At 37.8% G+C, this 25,621-nt stretch overlaps 2 protein-coding genes across 2 annotated transcripts in view; one reads left to right on the forward strand and one right to left on the reverse strand.

The window, feature by feature from the left end:
- The window catches only part of PLCZ1 (phospholipase C zeta 1), a 43,661-nt gene extending 29,879 nt beyond the window's left edge, over window positions 1-13,782 (forward strand). The window contains exons 9-12 of the mRNA XM_021535201.3: window positions 5,470-5,642; window positions 8,505-8,637; window positions 10,193-10,342; window positions 13,700-13,782. Coding sequence (XP_021390876.3) covers window positions 5,470-5,642; window positions 8,505-8,637; window positions 10,193-10,342; window positions 13,700-13,782 — 539 coding nt within the window. The remainder of the gene's footprint in view (window positions 1-5,469; window positions 5,643-8,504; window positions 8,638-10,192; window positions 10,343-13,699) is intronic.
- A 3,871-nt stretch (window positions 13,783-17,653) lies between these two features.
- The window catches only part of PIK3C2G (phosphatidylinositol-4-phosphate 3-kinase catalytic subunit type 2 gamma), a 196,655-nt gene continuing 188,687 nt past the window's right edge, over window positions 17,654-25,621 (reverse strand). The window contains exons 32-33 of the mRNA XM_021535187.3: window positions 23,683-23,808; window positions 17,654-17,893 (exon numbers count right to left, since the gene is read on the reverse strand). Of these exons, the coding sequence (XP_021390862.3) occupies window positions 17,741-17,893; window positions 23,683-23,808 (279 nt within the window). The 3' untranslated portion in view covers window positions 17,654-17,740. The remainder of the gene's footprint in view (window positions 17,894-23,682; window positions 23,809-25,621) is intronic.

A 25,621-nucleotide genomic window follows, 5' to 3' on the forward strand; every position in this document is an offset into this window, starting at 1 on the left:
CAGTGACTCAGACTAAAACAGCAAAGCAAGTTGATAATATTCACTGTTCTGCCAAGAATCAAAAGTTAATTTTTTAAAAATTATTTTGGAAAATTTTCAGGTGTAAAATTGGTCAAATGACAATCAAAATATGCTTAGACCTACACCAAAGTGTAACTTTCAAATTAACACATTAATTAGATAGCAAAAATCAATTTAGATTTTTAGATCTGATAATTTATCAGAAGTGCTTCAGGTACTTTTCCCATGAGAACCTCACAAGAGAGGATCCCTACTTAAGCCCTTTGCAGATATACTTGGACAATGGATGACTTTTAATCACCTGACATCTTTTTTCCAGTAGAACCACTTGTAATTAAGTAGGAACAATGTCAGCAATTATGAACTGTATGACTGAATTCCTCACATTTCTAATGACAGTATCTTTGGAGCCACAGTATTAAATTGGCCCAAAGACAATACAAAAAAAGACATTCTAAGCATGTTATGTCACACAGTTTTGCATTTACTCAGTTCTCAGAAGAACAATCCCCCTTCCTCCCTCACATTTTAAGTCATTCATAAATCAAGTTTCTGTAGAATAAAACAACCATTTCAAAATGTGTAGGTGAAAAATAAAGCCAGACTTTATCATTAAGCTTAATAAAATTTTGAGTCTGTTAGGGGAGGGTAAAAGTAGTTTACTGATTTTTTTTTTTGCCAGGAAGAGAGGTGAGCCTTTGTGTGCCAAAATTTATACTGTCCATAGAAGCTTGCTTTGTGTTGTAAGGGAACCAATCATTGTATACTTTTTTTTTTTTTTATGGTAGGAAATTTTTTTTTTTTTGGTTGCGTAGACCAAAGTCCTTGTTCATAAAGTTTGTGTGGGGTCTCACCTATTCACAGGTTTACCCTGTTTCACTTTGAAGCCCTTCCCCCTTGTCCTGTCATGCCCTTGTAAATAGTCTCGTTCCATCTCTCTTGGACTTCTGAGCTATTTCCGTAAATTTGGGCAGTGATGGATTGAGTGCAGCTGTGACCTGCATGTGAGAAGAAAGCCTAGACAGTCCATGCCCAGCCTGGAGTGCTGATGTGGAATGAAAGCAGTGTCCCCACATCCAAGCACATTGATCATCTCATAACCAATGGCAGCATTCCAGACCTTTAGGATATGGGCCTGTTTTCAATAGTATTTCCCAGCCTGTGTGGAATTCAGTTCAGATTTTGAATATCTAAAGCATAGATTTTTGTTGCATTCATTGAGAGTGGCCCACTTGAAGAACACAGACAATTGGAAAGAGCTGAGAGGAAGGCAACAAGGCTGATAAAAGTGTGATCTATTATATCTCTTTAGATTCAAATGAGTGAGGTGAATAATGGAGATAGGAACATTGGCACTGAGTGCTTTTGCATATGATATTTTTTAAATGGCATAAAATTCATACATTTTGAGATGCATTTTTAAATACCATATAATGCAATTAAGTAACTCATCTTAAGAAAGCCTGGTGACAAATGTGTCCTTATCCATTTTAAAATCTTCCCATTTGAATGCAAAAATACATTAAACCTTATGGTTGTAATATAGGCTAATAGAACCAGGAAGCTAAGAACAAAAATTTTTAAAAATTACAATTTAAAAGTCTCCTAGGAATATTAATAAGAGGCAGGATAGCAGACAAAAGATGTGCAGTTTTCCTCAGCCGCCCTCAAATCATAGTCACGGTGCTCAATTTGGTTTTAAAAAGCTTTTGGTTTTAGTCTATAAATCAATTATATCTTGAATGGTGATGCTTATGGAAGGTGCTGTATATGAATATTTAGCATGTCTTTAGTTCTGCAATTAGTGGTGGGGCTGACTTCAGTTAACTGCTTGTGATACAGAGATTTGGGGTCAAAAATAGTATTCCTTTATGTATTATGGAATGGCTCATCTTTTTTGGAGCTAGGCTATTTCCTACCTTCCATTTACTATATGAAGTTCTTTATCTGAGGCCTACTGGGACAGCCATAGCAGCTTTGGTGTTTTGCAAGATGATTTGGGTATGAAATACTCTGATCTGAAGGGGATTTAGCCTCATGGTTCTAGGAATACTCTAAATCCTTTTCAGGTGAAGGAGTCACACTGAGTGATTCCTTTGCTCAGGTTCTTCCCCAAGCCCAGGGTTTGCTGTGCTGCTTTGATTTTGAGTCAATATTAAAAGATTTCTGGTGCTTAGAAAAAGGACTGAGGAGAAAGTTTAATGTACACAGTATTAAACTTCAGATGCCTTTACTTTCCCATGAAAACCATACATTAAGATGTACTGCTCAGATGGTTTCACTGCAAGCTCATTTAGGCTTCTTTCCAAAAGAAACTGTCAGTTTAAATCTCTCTTCATACATGCATTAAATTTATACTGTTTCATAAAACAACAGTACAAAGGATGTTATTGACAGTTCTGCTCTTGAATTCAGCAAAGCTAAAATGAAACGCTGGGTAGAAATTCAGGGTTGTTTGCAGAAAGATGTTGCTCAGCCCATGCTGCTAGGCATAGCTTTTAGTTTATGATCCTTGCCATTTCTTAAGAAGTGTTAGGGCTATAACTGCACCTGATTAAAAAGAAAAACTGTGCATCCATGCACCATAAAGCAGTGCCCTGGGAGGCTCCAAGCAGCTATGAACCCTGCAAACAGTTTTAGTAGAGGTTTGCATCTCAGAGAATATGACACAAAACCTCACATTTGCTTAATCACATTAAAACCTGCAATACAAAGAAACCAGCAGGTAAGTTAAAATTACTGTTCCATATGCTTTTTAACTTGTTCTCAGGTCAAATTAAATTAAGTGAAAGCAGAGTGCTGATGTTTGAAGATATGAACCCTTCACTACTGTTGAAAAGTGATTTTTCTAATATGATAAAATATAAAGTATTCTGATTTGCTTGTTTCTGTTGTTACATCAGATTTTCCTGCTTAGTCACTTAGAAAGCTTGGTAAATTTAGCCGTAGTCTCATTATGTGCAATCTTATAATTTGGTTCATCATGTGGAAGCTGCTATTTGAGGCTGGCTGTTCAATGTGCCTAATTTCAGTTGCACTTTTAAACCCACGTATTCAGAAAGTGTTGTCCAGGAATTACCTGAGGATGGAGAGATCCTGCTTTATCTGTGGCTTAGACTTCCGGGGGCCTCAGGGCTGCAGCTCTTGTAGCATCTTCTGCACAGCTTGATTGAGTGTATTAAAATATGACAAACATCATATAGCAGCAAATTTGGGGTTGTTTCTAGATGATGTGCAGAGTCATAAAAAGCCAATTGTGAACCACTGGCAAAACCATACCAAGAAAATATTTACCCTGTTTAAAAAAGGCAATGGTGTGCAAAGGGCAGTAAGAACACTCTGAAGTTTGATTTCTGTTGTTAAAGGTAAAACAGATTTCCTGGGCATATGAATATAAAATCATGTTTACATCTACATTAACACTTAGTTCAAATCAGGAGTGCATGTTGCATTTTGCTGTTTCGGGGCTTTTTTTGTTTGTTTGGGGCTTTTCTAGACAAGGTTTTCAGTTGTTCCTACTTGCTGCATGTTGGTTCATGATGCAGAGCAAGCTTAGCTAGCACAGATGGGATTCCTGTCAGATTAAATAGATTATGCACTCTGGGAGCACTTCATGTATTCTACCTGTTAATTGGTTTTGAGACTAGGAAACCAGGCTCGAACTCTTCAGAAGTAACCCGACCAAAAACATGTGTAGTGCAAATATCAGGTCAATTGTACCAGCTGCTTCATTCCTATTTGTGTTATTTGCTACAGAATGTTTTGAAAGGATCACCAAAGCAGTGAATGAACAAATAATTTTTGCAGTGAAAACAATTTCGTGTGTTTTCCACTTGCGATAAGGATTTGTGCATTATGTCAAATGTTCATTCAATACATTCATATTATCTCATAAGAACAGGTAATAATGTCCTCTCCATGAATTGTTATGAGGAGTCACTTGAACTGCTTAAAGTCTTCTTTTTTCATTCCTACCAACCCACCGTTTTAAGCAAATGTCTTTTTATCATTCTCTGTTTAACACATGTCACAGGTTCATAATGCCATAATTCAATGCTGATTTGACATCTGTGTTTTCTATTTTGAACGTGACAGGAAGCTCTGAATACTGGAATAGGGGAAAATTTCATTAAGCAAGTCTATTTTCCATGTTGTCTTTATCTCATGAATTACAATATCCTGTTGATGAGAAATGTGATATTTTATCATTGGTGCTGCAGTGAACCAAAAATCTTTTGAACTGCCAAGGAAAGGAAAATCTGTCAGGCGTATTCTTACAATAATCACCACTGCTGGAGGATAAAACTCCAAGAGAATGTGTGCTTACATAAATTTAAGAACACTTTTAAAATTGCTTCTAGTTCTATAAACTTATCTTGCATTTTCACTGGGTATTCTAAATGTAAACGAAAGCTTCTTAATCTTCTGGGTGAGATATTTTTGTGATGAATTCTACACCATAACTAAAGTTAGATACAATACTCTAGTTTTGACTTCTGCACCAGAATTGTGTGAGCAGGTTTGGAGTTGGCAGGGTTTTGCCGCTGTAAAGAACCTAGGATGAGAATTCATTTCTTATGGAGAAAAAGGACCTCTTATTTCATATTCTCCAAGGTCTAATTTAGAAAGAAAAGGGAAGACAGATATAGCTAGATAAAAATATCTATAGGGTAATTCTTAAAATGGTGTGCAGTTCTGAATAGTGCACTGCTTTTGTGCACAAATAATTAATTATTGAGCATGGGCATTTTTGAAGGAATTTTGAATGAGTTAGAGATGGGATTTCTGACTTGTTTTTGATGATATGATTTATTCATGTAGGTAGGTAGGGTGAGTTTAGCTTACATCTTTACTGCATGGTTTAGAAGGTCACAAGGCTCCTAGTTATAAGACCTTTTAAGGATTTATTGATTAATAAAACACTGTTAATAAGTATATTTATGGTTTTGACCTAATCCTTAAATATTTCATCTTATGGACTCATGTTACAGTGTAAGCTGTAAGCTTTCTTAGCCAATCATGTTATGACAGTTATAAACTTACAGTATTGCATTCTAAACACCTTGTTTACCTTTGCAACCACTTTTGTTTTTTCTATATCTTAAACTTTAAAACTCTAAAATTTCTCCTTAACTTAATGTGTCTCTGCTTTAAGCTATAAATCCCCATTCTCAGTTCTAGCAGCTAAGTTTGAAAACTTATTCCAAGGTCTCAAATTAAATCTTGTGTTTAATTCTAAGCTTTAGCTTAGAGCCCCAAAGTTCTTAGTGTTCCTTACAGTTCAGATTCCAACAATCAAGTATCACTTATTTAAGGGAAATAACAAAATCTTACATATGATTTGAGAGATATAGATACCTTAAACTCACTTGCTTTTTAAAAAATATTTGTTTTATAAAATGTTATCAAACCTAATTCACTAAAATCAATATTGATCTAATTTTACAGTGGCCTTAAACTTCCAAACACCAGGCACACAAATGGAATTGCAAGATGGAAAATTCCTGGACAACGGTGGTTGTGGCTATGTGCTGAAACCTGCATTCTTGAGGGATCACAATACCACGTTTACACCCCGAAATGTGGGAGCATACAGCAAACCAATGTCTCTGTCAATAAGGGTAAGATTACTGAAGTGTTGCTTTGTTCCATAAAAATGGGAAAACAAAGGCTATGGAGTTCATATATATATATATATTTTTTTTTTTCTATTTTATTCCCATTCCTATGTGTTGGGAATGGATGTTTTCAGCAAGAAAGGTAAAACTCTCATATAGTATCAACTGCTGCTTGGGTGCTTTCCAATCTGCAGTTCACTTATGTTTGCTAAAAATATGTAAGAGTTCAGAGCCTCTAAGAGTCTGTAAAAATACATGATTTTTCATGAAGCTGTATAAAGAAATATGAATAATGGAGCTGACAAATAGATCAGTTAATTGTGCGTGTGGAAACTGAATTGAAAACACAGAAATCAAATGTGCACTTTGGGTGTTATTTCTTTCAATATCAATAATATCACGTGTACTATTATAATGCTAATTGACATATGGAAATTTTTAAAGATAAGATAGGAAGCTTTATGCTTCTTTTAAGTCTCATTATCTTCCTATGCATAAATTAAAGACAATTTATAATCCTAAAATGGTATAAATAAGTATGAAAGAAGGGATGAATTAATAAGTCTTTGAATTATTTCTACTTCTCCCAAATTATAATGTGATTTACATCCCAAAATACTAGAAATACATGTCATTTACAAATAAATGGTTAGAAAAGCCCTTTTTTTTTTATCAAGTGGATTTGTTATAATTGTTCACTAATTAGGAAACTCCCTTTTCCCAATGAAAAAGTAATATTTCTGATTACACAGAATACCACTGGCATAAATGCCATTTAATTAGCATATAATTAGTGTGTAATTGCTATTTTGTTTCTTTCAGAGTAATAAATAGTGGAGATAAAACAATAGTTAGTGACAATTATAAAATACTTACATAATGCACGCACCTAATGAAGAACATTTTAGTGTCCTGACAGTGAGCATACCAATTGTGAAAAGACATTGCTAGATAACTTCAGGCAGCCAGGCAAATACATCACTTATTTTAGCCCGAATTTGTATGAAGCTGGAATTAAGATGAGGAGAAACTCTGAATTGTAATGCAGGAGACAGACAAAATCATTGTCAGTGCAAAGGAAGTGTCTGAGTTTGAAGGAACTGGAGAAGAGAAAGGCAGTGTTTTAGGCTGAGGACTTTAGACTCAGACTACAGGCTGGTAGAGGAGCAATGGCATCCCACAGGCTGAGGGACTGAAGGGCACAGAGAGCCCCATTCATAGTCAGCAGTAAAAACCAGGAAATGGTGGTTGCAGACAAAAGGAATTGGGAGCAGGAGTCAAAGGAAAATCAGTTTCTGCTGGAAAAGTTACTAACTGGATGAACGGAGAAATGACTTAGTAGAAAGCAAAGATATAAAACATCTAGGGGCCAAATCTCTCAGAATGAATGAATGAAGAACAGAGAAGTCACATAGGTCCTGATTTTACTGAATTCATTATCCTCCCCATGATGTGGCACAATTCCCATCAATAAGAGGCATAGACCTTCTGAAACACAAATAGAGATATTCAAGGTGCTTCATAAAGAGTCTTCTCAGCCTAACAATTTTTACACCTCTCTGCATCACCTTTGGATCTCAAAAATGGATTGGATTCATGGATTTGGGTCATTGTGTTCTTAAAAGAACTTACTCTTTTCCCATCCCAGGGGAGACTTAGACTGGGTTTAGCAATGGGTCATGCAGATCTTGGCAAAGGCATTCAGGACATGGCAAGGAATCTCCCAGGTTCTCAGTGGGCAACCCAGCAGGGATTGCAAAGCTTTCTGGTGAAGGCAGTAGCTATTCCCTGGGAGGAAAGGGCATCAGTGTTTGCCAAGCCACTGCTCTTTAGTATTTCAGGCTAGAAGGTCTCTTGGAGCAAGGTGTTGCAGAAAATACTGAAGCAAAATGTGGAATTTGTGGCTTTTGATTTTTTTGGGTGGTTGACAGGGGAATAAGAATCTCTTATGATGCTTAGTCCTGAGACCAGGATCAGGGGTCATATCTTGAACCTGTGTTTTCAGCATGTATAGCTCTCTCAAACATTTCATACACTGATTTCTAAAAAGCTGATTATTGCACAGATGTTTACTCTTTCCTAGGTGTCCTGAAATATAGATAGAAAGCAGACAAAGTTTTGACTTTCATAAGACCTTTGTTAGGCTGGGTGCCAGGTTACAGGGCAGTCTGAGACAAAATTTCCAGGTAGCTAACTAAATGAAGGAGAAAAACATCAGGAAGCTCACTAAATGAGGAGTTTTTGTATTACTGTGTAAGAGATGAGGCACAGGTGAGGCAGTCTGCTACATACCTTGTAGCACAATGCTGATGTCACAGTGGGTCTTGATGCTGATCCATTCCCCACAGATTGGAAATCATCAGCTTGATAGTAGAAAATGTAAAAATCACTGTGGACTGATTCCTCAAACATTATTATTTTGCATGGTAACAAAATAGAATTTTTTTGTGCAGCTATTGAGTAAAAAACCCTGAAAATTATTGTTTAAAACATGGTATTAGTTATATATATATATATATATATTTATAAAGAGGGTGGTGAAACACTGCCATAGGTAGCCCAGAGGGTTTGTATGTGTCCCATCCCTATAACTATTCAAGGTCATTTTGGACTGGGCTTGGAGTAATCTCTAATTAAAAATGTTCCTAAACCACAATATTTATAAAAAATTATGAAAAAATTAAATTAGATAGGAAGCACCATATTCTTGATTCTATTGCATTTAATATGTCTTTAATACACCCTTTTATGGCTGGTATATACTTAAAGTAATTTCTTATGAAATTTATTTCTATTATGGCTACTATATGGCTGTGGTGAATAGGTCATTCTTACAATTATTTCAATATGACTTTAATTTTCCAGCTCATCAGTGGCCATCAGTTACCACCCAGTGCCATGTCAAAGACCAACAAAGCTGATCCCTTGGTGCAGATAGAAATCTATGGTGTGCCAGAGGATCAAGCAAGAAAGAAATCTAGCGTTGTAAAAAGCAATGGTGAGCATCAGTCTGATTCTCTTAGCTGTGAAAAAAGCAAAACAACCTTTTATAAGGAATCATCAGCTCTGCACCCCAAGGAGTTGTTATAGAAAATGCAATTTTTTCTCTCTAGACTAGGATCTCCTGGCACAAAATCTGTAGCAGAAGTTCATGCTGTGTGACATTTTTCTAGACTGGCAGGTTAAGGAAGCACAAACTCCTAGCTGGGAGCACTGTCTCTTTCTAAAGGAAGATGGAAGTTTTCAGGCACACTGCTGTGACTTATCCTGGACAGCAGCTCAGCTCCACAGAGCTGCTTGCCTACTCTTCCCTATCTGGATGGGAAGAGGGCTGGAAGGGCCAAAATGAGAAAATCCATGGGTTTAGAAGACAGTTTAATAGGTAAAGCAAAAGTTGCACACACAAGCAAAGCAAAATAAGGAATTCGCTCACCACTTCCCATAAGCAGGCAGGGGTAGAGACATTCCCAGGGAAACAAGGCTTCTTTATGGAGCTTTGTGGTTACTTGGGAAGACAGACACTGTAATCCTGAATGCCCTCCCTGACTCCTTTCCCCCAGCTGTGAGCATGCCACCATTGCTCAGGAACATCCCTTTGGTCAGCTGGGGTCAGCTGTCCCACTTGTGTCTCTTCCCAACTTCCTGGGTACCCCCAGCCCCCTCACTGGGATGGGGAGGCTGCTTTGCAGAGTGAGAAAGACAAAAATCTCAACACTGTGTAAGCCCTGTTCAGCAACAGCTCAAACACTGGTGTGTAATCAGCATTGTTTGGGTCAAAAATCCAAAATGCAGCACCATAGGGGTTGATATGAAGAAAATTAATCCTATCCCAGCCTAAACCAATACACAAATTGGTAAATTTAGACTGTTTTTCTTAAGCAATTGCTGTAACTTCCCCACTTGTCTCATTTAAAGTTTCTAGTAGGAGTAATCCCTTAATTGCTTGACAGGTGAAGCGTGTACTCTTTGTAGCTGTCTTTGAGCACTCCCTTATCTTTATAATGTAGATCTTCTTGATGTCTCAGACTACAAGTTCCCTGTGATCTCCCTTTTTCTGTACCTCTGTCTTCTATTCTTCCTTTTCTTTTTTTTTTAGATGGCTGCTGTTTTAAATTAGCCCCTAAATTTTTTTTCTCTTTATGAACATTGCTAAAGACAAAGTAACCCCTTCTGTTCCACATTCTTTTTTCTATTTCTAGTCAAGTGCGTGTTTTACTACCCGAATTTATTTATTTCCAACACTGTGAAAGGAGAAACTTTGGCAAAAGAATGAAACTGGTATGGCTATAGGAAAATGTAGGTTGAGCAGAAGTTTTTAACCTGGCTATCCTTGGCCCATTTTGCTCTCTTTTAAGGGATGACACAAACTGTCTTAGGCTTTTGCACCACTACAGTCAGTGGGAGTATCATTATTCCTTTAAATGGGCACAGATATCTAGGGAAAAAGAATGACTCTTTACCAGTTCAGACTAGTGATAGCAGGTGCAGTAATTCAGTTATTGAGAAGAAAAAAAAATTGCATTTTAATCCTGTTTCTTTTCTCTTTTCATTAGCTTTGTGCCCTAAATGGAACGAAACCTTCTCTTTCAACATCCAAGTTCCAGAGCTGGCAATGATACGCTTCTGTGTGGAGGATGAGGTGTCTCTGGTCAGCAATGAATTTCTTGGCCAATACACTTTACCTGTGATGAGCCTGAGTACAGGTAACACTTTTATGTGAACCACCTATAACAGCTCAAAAAATCTGCAGCATTCCAGGCTTTTATTGTTGCTGTACCATTGAGAGAGTACAGCCTCATGTCTGTTTTCTAGAGGGTGATTGTGTAACTACATGAATACATGGCACTCTCTGTTTTTTGAAATAATTTTATTCTCTGAATGCAAATCCATGATGTTGAAATCAAAGCAATATTAATGACAGGTGATTATTCCCACTGCAGTATTCTAGATGGAAACTGCTCAGGTGGTATTTTAATTCATAGCAAGAAGTGAAACTAGTCAGAACTGCTACAAAGGCAACAGTTTTGTGCACTTCCTACTCAGAGAAGTTCAAAACCCAATAACAAATAAAAATAATAAAAAAAAAACAAACCAAAACTCACTCAGGTGACCTATCTGCAACTTTTCAGAGTGGAGAGGAATGGTTATAAATTAGATTAAATATGGCATTTTTCTTGCTGGAGTTTCTTTTGTTAAGCCAGTAGAGTTCCTGGAACCTTTGTAATGAATAGGATGCACATAAAGAGCAGACACAGAAGTCAATAGGCCAAGGAGAAAGGCTTATGTAAAATGGCTGTTTACTACACTGGCTTTCCAAAGCTATTTTTGACAAAACAAAAAGCTTTTATTAGTGAATAAAGATGGGAAGGCAAAACATTGGAGCTGGCAACAGGCACTGCGCTATTTTATTAAGCTTAACAGGATTTTAAATGGCTTTTCTTTCCCCTCGTGTTTGGAAGTCATAAAGCTGCTTGTGATTCTTAGTTGAGGTTGAGGAGTTATACAAGAACAAAGACATTACTCTTAGAGCTCAGTTGTTTTTCTACAACATAAATTTTTACACTGATAACCTTTTACTTTCCTTTTATTTGTATACTTCTGGATAATGAAAGAAAACTCAACCCACCAACTCATAATGTCTGAGACAAATTCAAATACCAGGCACTGCTGCTTACAAATGCTTGTAAAATTATTAATTGAAGCTTTTTAGATACAAATTTTCAGCATGGCTTAATGTCTCTATAGGATTAATTTTGGTCATAAATGAAGGATTCATATTTTGGAAAAGTAAGAGCAGGAAATTTTTGAGGAAATATTTTCAGTGGAGTAATTCAAAATGCTAGTTCAGTGGAGTAATTCAAAATGAGTTTAGGTACAAAAACTATAATTGATGCCAAACAAATTGCCCCAATCCCCACTTAACACAACATTTAAAAAAAGTAATTTGCCATCAGGATATCCAGCATTATTGCAAGTATTTATTGCAATGCTTACCATTGAGTCCTCTGAAACCAGGTCTGGAACAATGGTTTTGCTTTAGGTACCCAGGCTCTCTAAACAGTGAAATGGAAAATGTTCTTGCAGAGGGAGTCACAAAAAGGAGAAGACAAGGGAAGAATTGCCTAAAATGCTGAAGGGTGAGCTAGGATTTCAGTCTTAGTCTTCAGCATTCCAATTGCTTTAATCTGTGCTACAGGACTGTCTCTCAGTCCCTAGGATATGTACCCCTGAGGTGCCCCTGAGGGCAAGTTGCTTCCAAAAACTGAGCAGTGCTTACATGTTATTATTTTCTTTGTCACGCAGTGGGAAAAAGTTGTGCCATTTCCTCCCTCGTCTGCATTTTCTCTCGAAAGGATTCAAATCTATATCCACACTGCCTTCCTTTTCCCAGCAGCAGACTCCCAACTACTTGTAGACTCCACTGGGGAGGAATGCTTACTGCCCAGCTGTAGCAGAATTTGATTTTCCATGTAGTGATTATGTAGCTATACTCGGAGGGGCTGAAATTGAGCAAAATTCTCTACCATTAAAGGCAAATAGGAGGGGGATCCTCTGTTACAGTCCCTGTGCCAATGAATCTGCCATGGAGAATACTAATACAGGACAGGAATTCAATTACTACCTCTATTATCATGGGATCCATAAGTAGTTAATTATTTAATGGAAATTGGAGCAATTTCAATTAAAAAAAAAAGTTTTACTTTTCTCAAGATACTTTGTAGAATATTCTGTAGGTAGGGGCTAGAACACAAGTCTTCAGAAATTAATCTTAGTCCTTGGAGTCTATCTTTGGATAGGAAATCAACCAAGCCTTCCACATATTGTGTGCATGCCTTAAAAACTGATCTCAAATGTAAAGTGTCTGAAAACAGCTTTAATATCTGCTGCCCAGAATCTGAACCTTAAATATCAGAGGAACCTATGTGTAATATAACAGAAGAGGGGGAAATGGCCTCAAGCTGTGCCAGGAAAGGTTCTGCTGGACATCAGGGAGAATTTTGTCACTGTAAGGGTTGCCCAGCACTAGAAAGGGCTGCTCAGAGAGGAGGTGGAATCACCATCCCTGAAGATGTTCAAGAAACAACTGGACATGGCACTTAGTGCCACACTTGGGTTCACAAGATGGTGATCAGTCAAGGCTGGACTTGATGATCTTAGAGGCCTTTTCAAACCTAAACAATTTTATGATTCTGTATAAAAGAAGCAAGAAATTCCAAACCTAGGTAAATGTGAGCCCCAAACATTCCACAGGCATCCAGCTGGACCTAAAGAGGGATTTTGAAAACTTCCGTTTTGAAAACACAGATATTGATACAAAACAGAGACTTAAATAGCTGGAGTTATATATACATAGATAGAATACAGAATATTTGAAAATCAAGAGTGACATTGTTTAGTATTATGAAATAATGGACATTTAGTCATATAAAGCCATACAGGCTGGGGTTTTGAAGAAGAGATTGTTTTGTTTTCTGAGCAGGTAAGTGAATTATGTTTGAAGCTTCTCCAAATGTTTCAAGCAACCAGATGAACACATAGTTTCTAATGGCATGACTTATCTCTAATAAAGTGAATTACTCAAAAGAAATCAACTTCTTAAGATGCCATGGCAGAAGATGTTATACTTCACTTTTTTCTGCCTCAGCTGGACAGTGCATGGCTGCTACAACACCAATGTGTAGCTGCCATCAATGATGTTTCACATGCTGATTTCATTTGCTATCAGAACAATGCATGCAGCACCTAACCCTGGATGTTATATTGTAAGCTTTGCCCGTGTTTAAATATCACTAGGCTAGAAGTCTTCCATTTGAAAAAATACCACATCCTGAAAACCACGAGTTTTTTACTGTCACTAAAAATACCATAATTTACATATTATATATATATGAGAGAAATCAGCACAAATGGTGTTTAGGTCCTGTATTATTTCATTTTAAAGAGCTATTTACAGAATCATAAATAATGTCCTATTTGCATAGATGATCATAAACCCACCCCATTATAATATCTGTGCCTGTGGTTAATACACTAATAATGTTAAATCATCGTATTTCCAGGTTACCGTAACATCCCATTGATATCCAAAGATGGCATCAAGCTGGAATCTGCATCACTGTTTGCTCATGTCTGGTACTATTAGTGATGTTCTGCAGAAGAAATTGTTCTGGGGGATTGTCCCCTGCTTCAATAAAGTAGCATTTCTGGCTTTGCAGCAGCCCAGTGGCCTGATTCCCAGACTGACATATTCTCAAAGATTTTATGAAACCAGTGGGATTTTTATGGAAGGGGTATCCTGAATGAGGGCTACTGTCCTTGGCCCTGCTGCTATTTTTCTGAAGAAGACTGAGTTTGAGAAAACCTAAGGAGTTTTGAAATGCACAAGTGTTGGAAAATCCCAGCTCTACAGAGATGGGGTAACTGAGAGGTGTTTTAAAAGATTTTACTCCTTTATCAGTCTTGTAGAAGGGTGAGACATAAAAGATGTAAAACTCAACACCATTCCATCAGAAGCCACTCTATTTCCTGGTTACAATACCTTATAAATGTTTTTCAGCCTATTAGCTTTGCCAAACAATGCTGCTAACATTTCTAACACCAATCACCTGTTGTTTACTCCATGTGGTCCAGCTGCAATGCATCTTTCACTGTTCTAATTCTCAAAAATTCCTGGTGTTTTTGCAAGGCCATCTTTTGGAACTTTTTTCTAGTTCAATCTCTCTCTCAACAACGTCATCTCTATTCCATGGCCTTCCTAAGTCAGCACACCTTATCTCAGAGTTTGCATACAAATGTACAAGGCTGTGTGAGCTTTCAAAAATTTTGAGAATCCTTTACAAATCCATTTCTCACACACAAATCCATGGGACCTGATGAGATACATCCACAGGTCCTGAGTGAACTGGCCTAATCTGCTATCCATTGTATTTGAGAAGTCATGGCAGGCCAGGGAAGTTCCCACTGATTGAAAAAGGGGAAATGTAGACCACATTTGCCATCAAAAAGGAGGTGATTTTACCCTCCCACTCTGCTCTCAAGAGATTCCATCTGGAAAGTTGCATTCAGCTCTGGGGCCCCCAACACAAGAAAGGTGTTATCTTTGGGAGTGAGTCCAGAGCAGGGTGATGAAAATAATCAGAGGTGTGAAGCACCTCTGCTGTGAGCAAAGATTGAGAGAACTGGAGCTGTTCAGCCTAGAGAAGAAAAAGACTCCAGGGAGACCTTACAGAACCTTCCAGTAGAAGGACATGTAGTAATTGGACAAGGGTGGATGGTTTTAAACTGAAAGAAGGTAAGCTTAATTGAGTATGAGGAAGAAATTCTTTACTGTGAGGGTGGTGAGGCCCCGGCACAAGTTTCCAGAGAGGTTGTGGACTCCTCATCCTTGGAAGTGTCCAAGGCCAGTTGGATGGGGGTGTAAGCAGCCTACAATGTTTTTTTGGTCATGACAGGGGGTTGTAATGAAATGATCTTTAGGATCCCTTCCAACCCAAGCCATTCTGTGATTATATTATTCTCTGATCATTTAGAAACAATTCATAAATACTGAATGGTTTTGGTTATTTTTAAAATTCAGTTAATGTCACTTGGAGCAAATTTCAATATTTGAAAAATATTGAAAAAACTAATATTGAGACTAATATTGAGTCCAATATATATGAGAGCTCATGCTAATTTTTAGGATATGAGGATGTGAAATTGACATTTTTATTTGTATTGAATAAAATTTATTACCATTGTACCTTTTCAAGCAAACAGGAAAAATTGCCCTCACAATGTAACCTTTACATTTGTAAAAAGTGAGTTCTGATTGGGCTATTCCACTTTAGTGCCCACTGGAAAAAAAAAAAAAAAAAAACAACTTTTGAGAAAAAAAAACAAACAGTATTTCTTAAAATCATAAGAAATAATATGCTAGTATTGGTACCTTTCCATAGCTTAGTCTTGAACCTCCTACTGCTAAAGTAAGATAAATACATGGGATGATTTGTAAAGAACCATATTCCTCATAGGAGCAGGGAACTCAGGAAGGAGGAAAGAGTATTCTGAGGAAAACTAGAGAATTTTAGAAAAAGCCAGGGCTGATTATGTGCGTGAAGATCTATGAGGATAACTTCTTGCCTACCGGATTTATCAGTGTACATCATGCCCATAAGACACAATTTTCCCATTTTCCTTTCAGAACTGAAGTATTATTGGCCTTCCACAGGACTACAGTTACATAACTAATGTTACTCAAATATTTTTTTTTTTATAAAAAGGATGTTATATTGACAAGTTTCTTAAGCTTGCAGACAGTTCTGATAATACATTGTAATGCTCTTTTTATTTATTGCTATTCTAATGCTGTTTGATTTAATGTTGCTCTAAGATGGAAAATCAGGGCATGTGGTAAACAAGAGTTAGAAAATGTCACAGGAAATAACACTGTTAGAAAATTGCATTATAGTTTTAATAAGGAAACTTAGACAGCAGACTGAGAGTAATCTAAAATCAATATTGAACTGTAAGGTCAGGTAATTTTATAACTTTGTAAGCTGGTCTCAGTGTGTTTTCTGTGCTTGAATGACAAGGCACTTGATTTGTTTCCCAGGAGAGCCTATAGCATAAAATTTTGGTGTCCTGATCTTTGTAGTGATGACATTCTGTGTGCCAGTCATTGTCCCTTGCATGTGGTAAATATTTTACAGTTTCTTACAGCTCTGAATAGACTAATAATATTAATATTCAAACAGAGTTCTCCTCACCTCCCCTTACTGAGGAGGATCTTTGTACACCAGTTTGACTGGGGAAAGAATTTTCAGATAAAACCTGAACAAGTCCATTGGTTTGATGCTGAGAAAAAATCCAGTTTATTTAATTTCCTAACTAACACTCCAAGTCCCACTTCAGGAGCTTTATAGAGCTTTATATTCTGAAGACTGATGTAAGTGTCCTTTGGGAGAAGAAGGCAATTACCTTCACTTCTGGGATTATTATGCCTCTGTTGACCACTTTTCCACCTGGTAGGACAAATGTCAGGTCTGTCCAGTATATGGCAACTTAAAATTTACAGCAGATTAGATCACAAATCAACATATCTGCTGTGCCTTAAAAATGTGCTCCTGGCCCTGGAAAGGTTTATTTACATGGTCAGTGGGTCTGCAATAATGGACAGTTCACTGTGGCTGCTCACATGCCAAATTCTTAAAGATATGCTTAAGTGCTTCCTCAAATAAGAGGGAAACAGAGCCCATAATTAGCATTTGTGAAGTTAAAGGAACCACTAATGTTCATTATTTACTTTATAAACATATATTTTATAGCTCTGAGGTCTGTTCAAAGCATGTATTGACTTGAACCCCTTATGCAGCATGTGGGAAGACTGCGGAACAAATATTTGTGGTATCATGATCTTAAATAAATCCCTCACTGAAAGCACACATTCAATATATTCTCTTTATTCATGAACATTAGCTTTTCTCTTCTTTCTTCACACCAATGATCAGTTATATCTGCCTCTTAGATGTCAGAATAAAAGAAACAATGACATAGATCATTGACAAATGAATATCCTGGATTAAATGTTAGATTGCATCAAAACTTTTAAAGTTCTTAAAAAAACAAAGTATTGATTGGGTAAGATTTAATGTGAAATTTGCTGGACATCTGAAATATATTGGCAGGGAACCATCCCATGGTTTTCTGGTGACCTCATCACAATAAAGTGATGATAAATCACACCATTATCAGCATTGTTCCAACACAGTCAGTGAAATTAATGGGCAAAGAATGAGCCCCCACACACTGATGTGTACAGAATTCAGTTTTTTTACAGCACTATTTAATATTAACAAAACTAAGCCCTTCATTGCTGTCATAAGAACTTTCTGTGTGTTGCCACAAGTCCTTAGCATGTGATTCTTTAACCTCACACTGTCAGGAATCTGTGGCAGGAAGATGGTAGCACTTGTAAGACAATAGCCTTATGGTTAGAAATGTTAGGATATGTGCTCAGCAGATGATTGCCTATTCTCAAGGGCAACTGAGTCAAAACGTACCGTGGGAAATGGGACAGACAAACATTAGTGGGCAAATAATTGAATCATCTTGGAGAACATTTAAATTACACTGTTTCCCAGTGGGTACCACTTTTCTTCATTTAACTGGACACTGCTCAGTTGAATGTTAACAGCTCCCACAAATGTTCCTTTGCTTTTCACAACAAGCTTCAGTACACGGCCTTGGAGCTCTGCAACTCTGTCATAGACAATCTGAAATCATATATATAGTGAAACAGAAAGAAACATACAACTTTGTTAATCTATTTGACAGGCAAAGCACTTCAATGCAGCATTCAGGATGATGATTAATCCAGCTTTGTGATAGTTGCTTTAAACTTCCATCCAGAATAGTAAGTTATTAACCATGAGCCAAATTCACTTAACTCAGTAAATTTATCTCAGAAATACATTTGACCTTATCTAGTTTGTATAAAGAGATTCTACCTTAGAATCACAAGCTTAGGCTCGTAAGATCTGATTATTTTAAAATAAATATTATTTAAAAGCATTACATTTTATAATATTATTATATAATATATATAATTATATATATTATATAACTATTAGATACATATAATATATAATATATATGATACTATCTACTATTTATCAAATACATATAATTTTATATAGTATATATGTTATATATAATATATTTTATATATCATAATAGTATATATTAATTATTAAAATTATTACTTTAAAATAAATCTGGAACCTGTCTTGAACAATGCTTGAGAGAAAAAAAAAAATCAGTATTCATAATTTTCCCTGTGAAAACTGGAAAAGATTGGACCCAGTTTAGCAAATGGAAGTTACTAAATTTAGATGTTTCTGATACCCCAGAAGTGCTGTTGATACTTCTCAAAATAAATGAGACAGTAGTTTAGCATCTCTTAAAAAATTACTAATGCCTATAGATTTAAAATAGCTTTTAAATTACCTTATTACTGTGAGAGCACACAGGGATTAAGTATGAAATTATAATGGTGTACTTTTTGAATTTAAAATACCGTAAACAATCTGGAGCAATAGCCTAATAAGATTCAGCTGCACTCAGAACAGATTCCCATGCTTCAGTCTCTGTATCAATACAAAACTGCTGAGTGAACTGCCTGTGAGCTGATAAAATGTGAGGGATTGCTCTCAGTGCAGGTCTGAAAGGTAAGATCCCTTAAGAGAAGTCAAATTAAATCTAAAATTTGTATGGCTGGAAATGTTCTTGCGATTTTAGTTGCACTGGAAAAAAAATGCTTTAAATTTTAATCTCTCTGTGCTGTTTGAAAAGCAAATGTGTTACAGTGAGCTCATAGGCACTCTATTTCCCCTTCCCTGGGACCCTGTGACTGATCAAGATAACCCTGGACCCCTCCTTCCTGCCCCAACGGTGTTGGCGGAGAGCCAGGGAAGCCCACCCTGTCCAAAGTCTATATAGACCCCTGACATTTCCTGTTCGTCCTCTTTTGCCCCGCTCTCCACTTGGACACCACAGAATAAAGAGAGCTGAACCAACATATATTGGGGTAAGAGCCTCTTTTGGAAATCTTTGCCATCTCCTGATATTCCTCCCTTCACAGCCTGCTTACCTCTGAGCTAGCCTAGGATATTTTCGGGGGCTGTGCGGGGGGCGGGGGGCAGGGGACATCACAAATGTGGTGACATTCTCTCACTTCAGGAGAATGGGAAACTGAAGCTACCTAAAAGGCATTTGACTGCTTGGATTTTGCACGGAATCTGTACCTAAGGCACTGCTGAGGAGCAGGAAAGGCAGACTTAGCCCCTCTAGCTTGGATCTCTGTGGGTTGGACTGATGACCCTATTGTAAATGCAGGCAAACCCAATGGGAAGAAATGATGATGTCTAACTCAATTCAGCAGGCTGAATTATTCTTTATTATAACTATGCTAAAATACATTAATATACTATCCTACCTACTACTTTCTCTGACTCTAACGCAACTCGTGGCCCTCTCTTGAGAGTCCAGCCCCAGGTGGGTTGGATTGGCCATCAGGCTCAAACAATCCTCACCAGAATCCAACCAAGCACTCACTCCAGGTAAACAATTCTCCAGAAATATTCCACATAGGAAAAACAAGGAGCAGAAATAGAAATTGTTTTCTCTTTCATTTCTCTCTGTGCACCTCTATGAAAAATCCTGAGAGGGAGAGAAATGTTCTTGCCACATGACCCCTCTCTGGACTTCCACTTGCAACTGCAGGAATTTCACAGGGGGCATGTAATGCACATGACACCAGGCAACCCTCACAAAAGCACCAACAAGACCAAGATAGCTCTTACTAGGGGTTTAACATTTTCTTTTCCATTTAGAAACCTTTGGAAATAATAGTTTGGGATGGCTGTCATGAAATCTGCACCTAGTGCTTTTTGGTTTTCATGTTTATTGTGCCTATTTTGCCAAATTGTCTGTGAATTACAAATTTCACAGTTTCTCTTTCACTCACCAAAATAAAAGTGAGATGATGAAGAAAATCTGAAAAGCAAGGACACAGTAAGCATAATATGATTTAGAATAAATCTGTGATCTGACACTGAGGCAATGCTAATGTTACCAAAAGAAGCTGCCTTGTTTCTTTGCCAATACATTTAAGGTACCAGCTGTTGCTTTAAATCACCAAAAACTACACATATAAGCTGTAAATTCTAAGAAACCTAACTGGGATAATGAACAATTTTCAGTCTTTGGCCAAAAATAGGCTTTTATCTTTGAACAATGACAGACTTTTACAGTACAGGGTGAGTGGTTTTCAAATGATCCCAGTAAACTCTTTCTAAAATGGTTTTGCAAATTCAGCTGGAGTAAGGTATACATTATCATCACGATGTAGGGACAGAAGAAAGGTCTGGAGAAGGCTGAATTAGGGTGTGGATAAAACAAATGCCACCTGCCAGAATTTGGGAATGGTTAAATCCTGAAATGATTGTGCACTGAGAATATTTGCCAGCCTTTTACACAGATAGATCAGATGGAGGTGAGTTATATGTGGCCATGCAGCAAATCAGTGGGACAGTTAGGGCTGGAATTCAACTATTCCTGGCTCCAAAACCAGAAACTCTGTTGACCTACAGGAGTCTAATGACATTTTAATCACAAATGAGGGACAGTTGCTTCTCCTTAGGTAGCCATGGCACAGTTCCTAGATTTGGTAATTAATGCAAGGTAGCTTTGATGCATGGTGCTGGAGGGTCCCTGGTGCAGTTCCCCTCCTCCCCTTCCATCAGACTGGCTGGGCCTGCCTTCATTTTCTCTTTGTATTCCATTTCTCTGTGTTACTCTTCTTCTCCACCACCACTTCTTAATGCAATATAACATTAACTACCGTGAATGCCACAAATTCCAAAATCCAGATGCAGGCACAGGAGAAAAGAAGGATTTGTTTGCTAAAAGCAACTCCAAAACATTTGCTATAACTCATTTTATTGTCATCCCTCTTGGACTTCCGCATCTTTACTCTCACAGAGGAGTAAAAAACAAACATAAAAAGCAGCTTTGCGAGGTTGATAATTTGCTGTAGGCAGTCATAAGCAATAGAAGTACAAAACTAAAATCAAAAATACCCAAGAGAAGCACATTTCAGATTTTTCTCAGTCTGGAACAAAGAAGGAAATTAATATACAGCTTCCTTCTAGCCATTTGGCTTTAATAAAAACTTTTGAACTCATAAAAAAAGCTACTACATTTCTGTACGCAGTGTTTTGGACAGTAACTAACTTAAGAGACAGCTGATTTATATTTTTAGTAGTTTTTCTTCCCTGGGGCGGCTTCTGCCTCAGTCTACCAGCCTTGGACAAAAAATGCATCCAGAATGACATCACATATGGAGGAGCAGAGCTGCTAAAGCACAGGCATTGGGTTGGAAATGGCCAAGTTCAATGGAACCATATGTCCCCACTGTGATTAGCACTTCCCAGTGAAAAAGTCTGAGCATCTGGGAAGAAGGCTCTCAGTTTTGATTAAGGACATTAAAGTTATCACAGAATTTCTTTTAATGGCACTGGAATACTCGTGAACCACAATTAAATTTCCTCCCAGTGACTACTGACTGACTGCAGACAGGATTTTGGATTTCATTGCATTCAAAGGAATCTAAGAACAATTTGAAAGATAATTGTCTTCCAATGTTGCTGGCTGGCTCTTATTTGTTGTCCATTTTGGATACCTTACAATGAATGTTATGATATAATCACATTATCTTCCTTTGCTTTAAATAGCCTTTAAATGTACAGCAATTTCTTTAGACAGATTATTTAGATTCATTCCACTCTGATAGCAAAAAAAGAAGGAAAGAACAAAAAAAAAAAAAAAAAAAAAAAAAAAAAAAAAAAAAAGCCTATTTCCTTGTTATTCCACTGCAGTACTGTGGGGAAGGAAATTTGCCTCATCTGTGAGCAGCAATACTACTCCAGGAGCTTTCTTAGAGAAGCTGGAAGTCATCAGTGTAAGCAGACAACTTTTGTAATTAACAGATGTGGGAAAAGGGAAATATTAGAACTCCAGGAGTGAGAAACTAAGAGATAAGCACTCAGACTCTGCTGACTAACCTAAGCTTTATCATGTCTTATCTATGAGACAGGGTGGAGTGGTAATATTTCCATGCCTTCTACTTTACAGCCTGCTGAAGGAGCATTTGTAAATTACTTTGAGATCTTTAGGAGATTTGTTACATGTAATAATTATAATCTCCAATCCCACCTACTGTTTCAATCTCATCTGCCCTTACAAATGAACACAGTTTATACCACTTCCCATTCTGCCATAAATGTTTCTCCATATAAATGTTTCCTTTCACCCCAGAGGCATGAGCACTTCAGTGGTGTGTGAAATAATCATATATAGCTGTGAACTGATGGCATTTTAACATAAAAAGAGCCTGGCTATTTATTCTTGTGTTATCATTTAGGACAGTGACAACCAATTTTCAAATGTTAATTTGAATAACAGGATCCATTAAATTAATACTTTTCATGCTATTGTGCATATCTGCATTCAGAACTGCTGGGTTATGGTGCAATGATGCTTGGCCTCATTTGGCTAACATGTAACTCTGGTTATAGGGTAAGACAGAGCACTGTGAAAAATCCAACTGCTTTCCTGAAGAGAGAGACATAAAAGATGCTTCACTTCTGAGAAATGCAAAACAGACAGTTGTCCCCATTTCTGGTTCAGCTTATGATACATTCCTCCTTTCTGGTCATCCTCATTGCAACAGCTCTAAAAATGCTGTATTGTTGTTTTATTTCAAGAGTGGGCAAAGCAAATAAAACAAGTTGCACCTGTTTGGGTTGTGGGTGGCCTGGGAAGCAGCTCTGCAGAGAAGGAGCTGGGGGTTCTGGTGGACAACAGCTGTCTATGAACCTGCATCCTCATGGCCAAAAAGTGTTCCTGGGGTGCATTAGGAAAAGCACTGACAGCAGGCTGAGGGAGATGATCCTGCCTCTAGTCAGCCCCAGGGAGGCACATCTGGAGTGCTGTGTCCAGTTCTGGGCTCAACAGACCCAGGAAAGCAGGGAACTGCTGGAGTGAGTCCAGTGAAAGGCTGAGGAGATAATGGGGGACTGGAGCATCTCATGAGAGAAAGCTGAGTGAGCTGGGCCTGCTCACCCTGGAAAAGAGACAGCTGAGAGGGGGCCTCATCCATGTCTGTCAGTTCCCACAGGAAGAGCTCAGGGGATGCACCAGGCTCTGCTCTATGGGGCCCAGAAATGGGACAAGAGGCAACAGGAGAACATCATACCCAGGAAGTTTCACCTGAACATGGGGAAGAACTTCCTTGTGCAGTGATTGAGCAGATTGTTCAGAGTGGGTGTGGAGTCTCCCTCACTGAGATATCCCATCTGGACACACTGCTGTGCCATGTGCTCTGGAATGACCCTGCTAGACCGGGGTGGTAGCACAGATGCCCACTGTGGGCCCTTCCAGCCTGAGCCATTCCATGATTCTGTGAAACAAGAAAGTGTGGAAGAAAGTGGAGGGTACTCACAAGTTCATTGTAAGTAGGGTCAGAACCTTTTGGAGCTGTTCTTGTTTTCCTTCGACTGACCTCGCAAGGGTCTGGCAGAAGATAAAATTCAGCATGTGCACTTGGGGCAGAGCCATCTGGGAGGTGCTGGAAAACAAGGAGGTTACAAATATGAATGTCCATGTTCCAGCAAAGAAAACAAATAAAAAAGTACCCCACATGAAATCTGGGCTTTTAGCAGACACAGAAACATGTTATATTCTCAGTATTCTCTGGGCTAAATTGGAATGCTGGTGAAACAACAAGAATTATTAGAATTCAGCTTAAAATGGAATCAGGAAAATAAAAATTAAATCATACAGAGACAAGGTAAAATTGTCTATCTTTAATATTTATATTCTGATGGAAAAACACTTAAGCCTCAATCTACTGTAACTCATCTTAATCTGATACTAAATCTGGCCTTTCCACTTTCCAGAGCAAGCCACAGAAACCGTATTTTAGACAGTAAGCTCCTATTGATTTTAACCCCTAAGCATTCATGGAGAAAACCAATTGTTTCTAAGGGTGTTTTGTAAAACATATTACTATAGAAGAGTCAGGAGCATTTCCTGCAGCAGTATGGGCAGAACAAGATTCTTATAAGAGCCTTTCCCATCTCACCCATCACACAGCTGCAATCTCTCTTTAATTTTCCAGTTCAGGTTACTGAATGATATTCCAGATATTCCATCTTATATGGTAGCAACTCGAGATCAGAGACAATCTATTAACCAGGCTCAGTCATGAGCCAGTGCTGGTGGGTGGAGAATTTTTTGATAACTTCTGAGGAGCTCTAAAGTTATTCCTAAAGCAGCATTACAATCACTCAGAAAACACATTGTATTACTTGAGGCTTGGAAAGAACACACAAGAAACATAAAAACGAAAAACTATGGAGCAGACGTCCTGCCAGCACCTGTCACTTAATGCTTGGCTTATAACTGAGTACAAACCCTTGTGTTGGTTACACAGTATACAGTCAGAAAGCACAAAATGGGGCATAATATCAGTAATTGTAACAATATAATCAGCATTTTAGACAGGATTTTTACCTGTCAGCTCCCAGCCAATCCAAGACAGGATGCAAATAAGAATACAGGCAAAAAATTAGAGAACTTAAAACATTTGGAACCCATGAACCCAGAGGATTATACAGGCACTTGCATTTATATCCCCTGCTGTAATTTTACACCTGGCTCTGAATGAAGTAATTTCTCAGATTTTGATTATTCACAATATGTGTCTGGAAATGTGGGGCTTTCTACAGCATTATCAACAACATATCCCTAGGACAGAAGAAACTGCAGTCTCCTAGCAATAAATAACTTCTCTATTGGGAAGAAAAACAGTGCTTGCATGTGTGAACAACCAGTTCTTGCACAACAAACCTCTGTTTTTTTGTTATCTGAAATGATCCTTCAAGGCAAATGATGTGGTCAACTGCAAAGCTCATTACTGCTATCATTAACACCACACAGCATCAAAGGATGCCCCACTCAAACCATTATGTATTGTCAGCACTATGGGAGTGATTAATATTCCTACTGCTAAGTTCCCCAAAGCACATCTGATTTAAAATACCCATGGGATTGAGCTGGATGAGATTCAATGGCCAACATAAGAGAGACATTAAAGGGCAGTGGAACACAAGGGTATGGGTTGCCACATTGTTAATGCAGGATATATTTACATTTATTTACAATTTACACTGTCCACTTGAAAGCCCATCTCTGTTGATCTAGGACTGTACTAAAACTTCATCTGAGCATTGCAAATAACAGTAAACTGAGCATCTCTTAAAAATCAGGAGGGAGAATGAAATACAGCCTGAAGTACCAGTCCAAGCAATCAGGATTACACCTAAATGCAATCCAGCTCTTCACTTCCCAATGAATAGGTAACCATCACTGCAACTTGA

This window comes from Lonchura striata, chromosome 5, assembly GCF_046129695.1.
Source record: "Lonchura striata isolate bLonStr1 chromosome 5, bLonStr1.mat, whole genome shotgun sequence".
NCBI classification, from domain to species: Eukaryota; Metazoa; Chordata; class Aves; order Passeriformes; family Estrildidae; genus Lonchura; species Lonchura striata.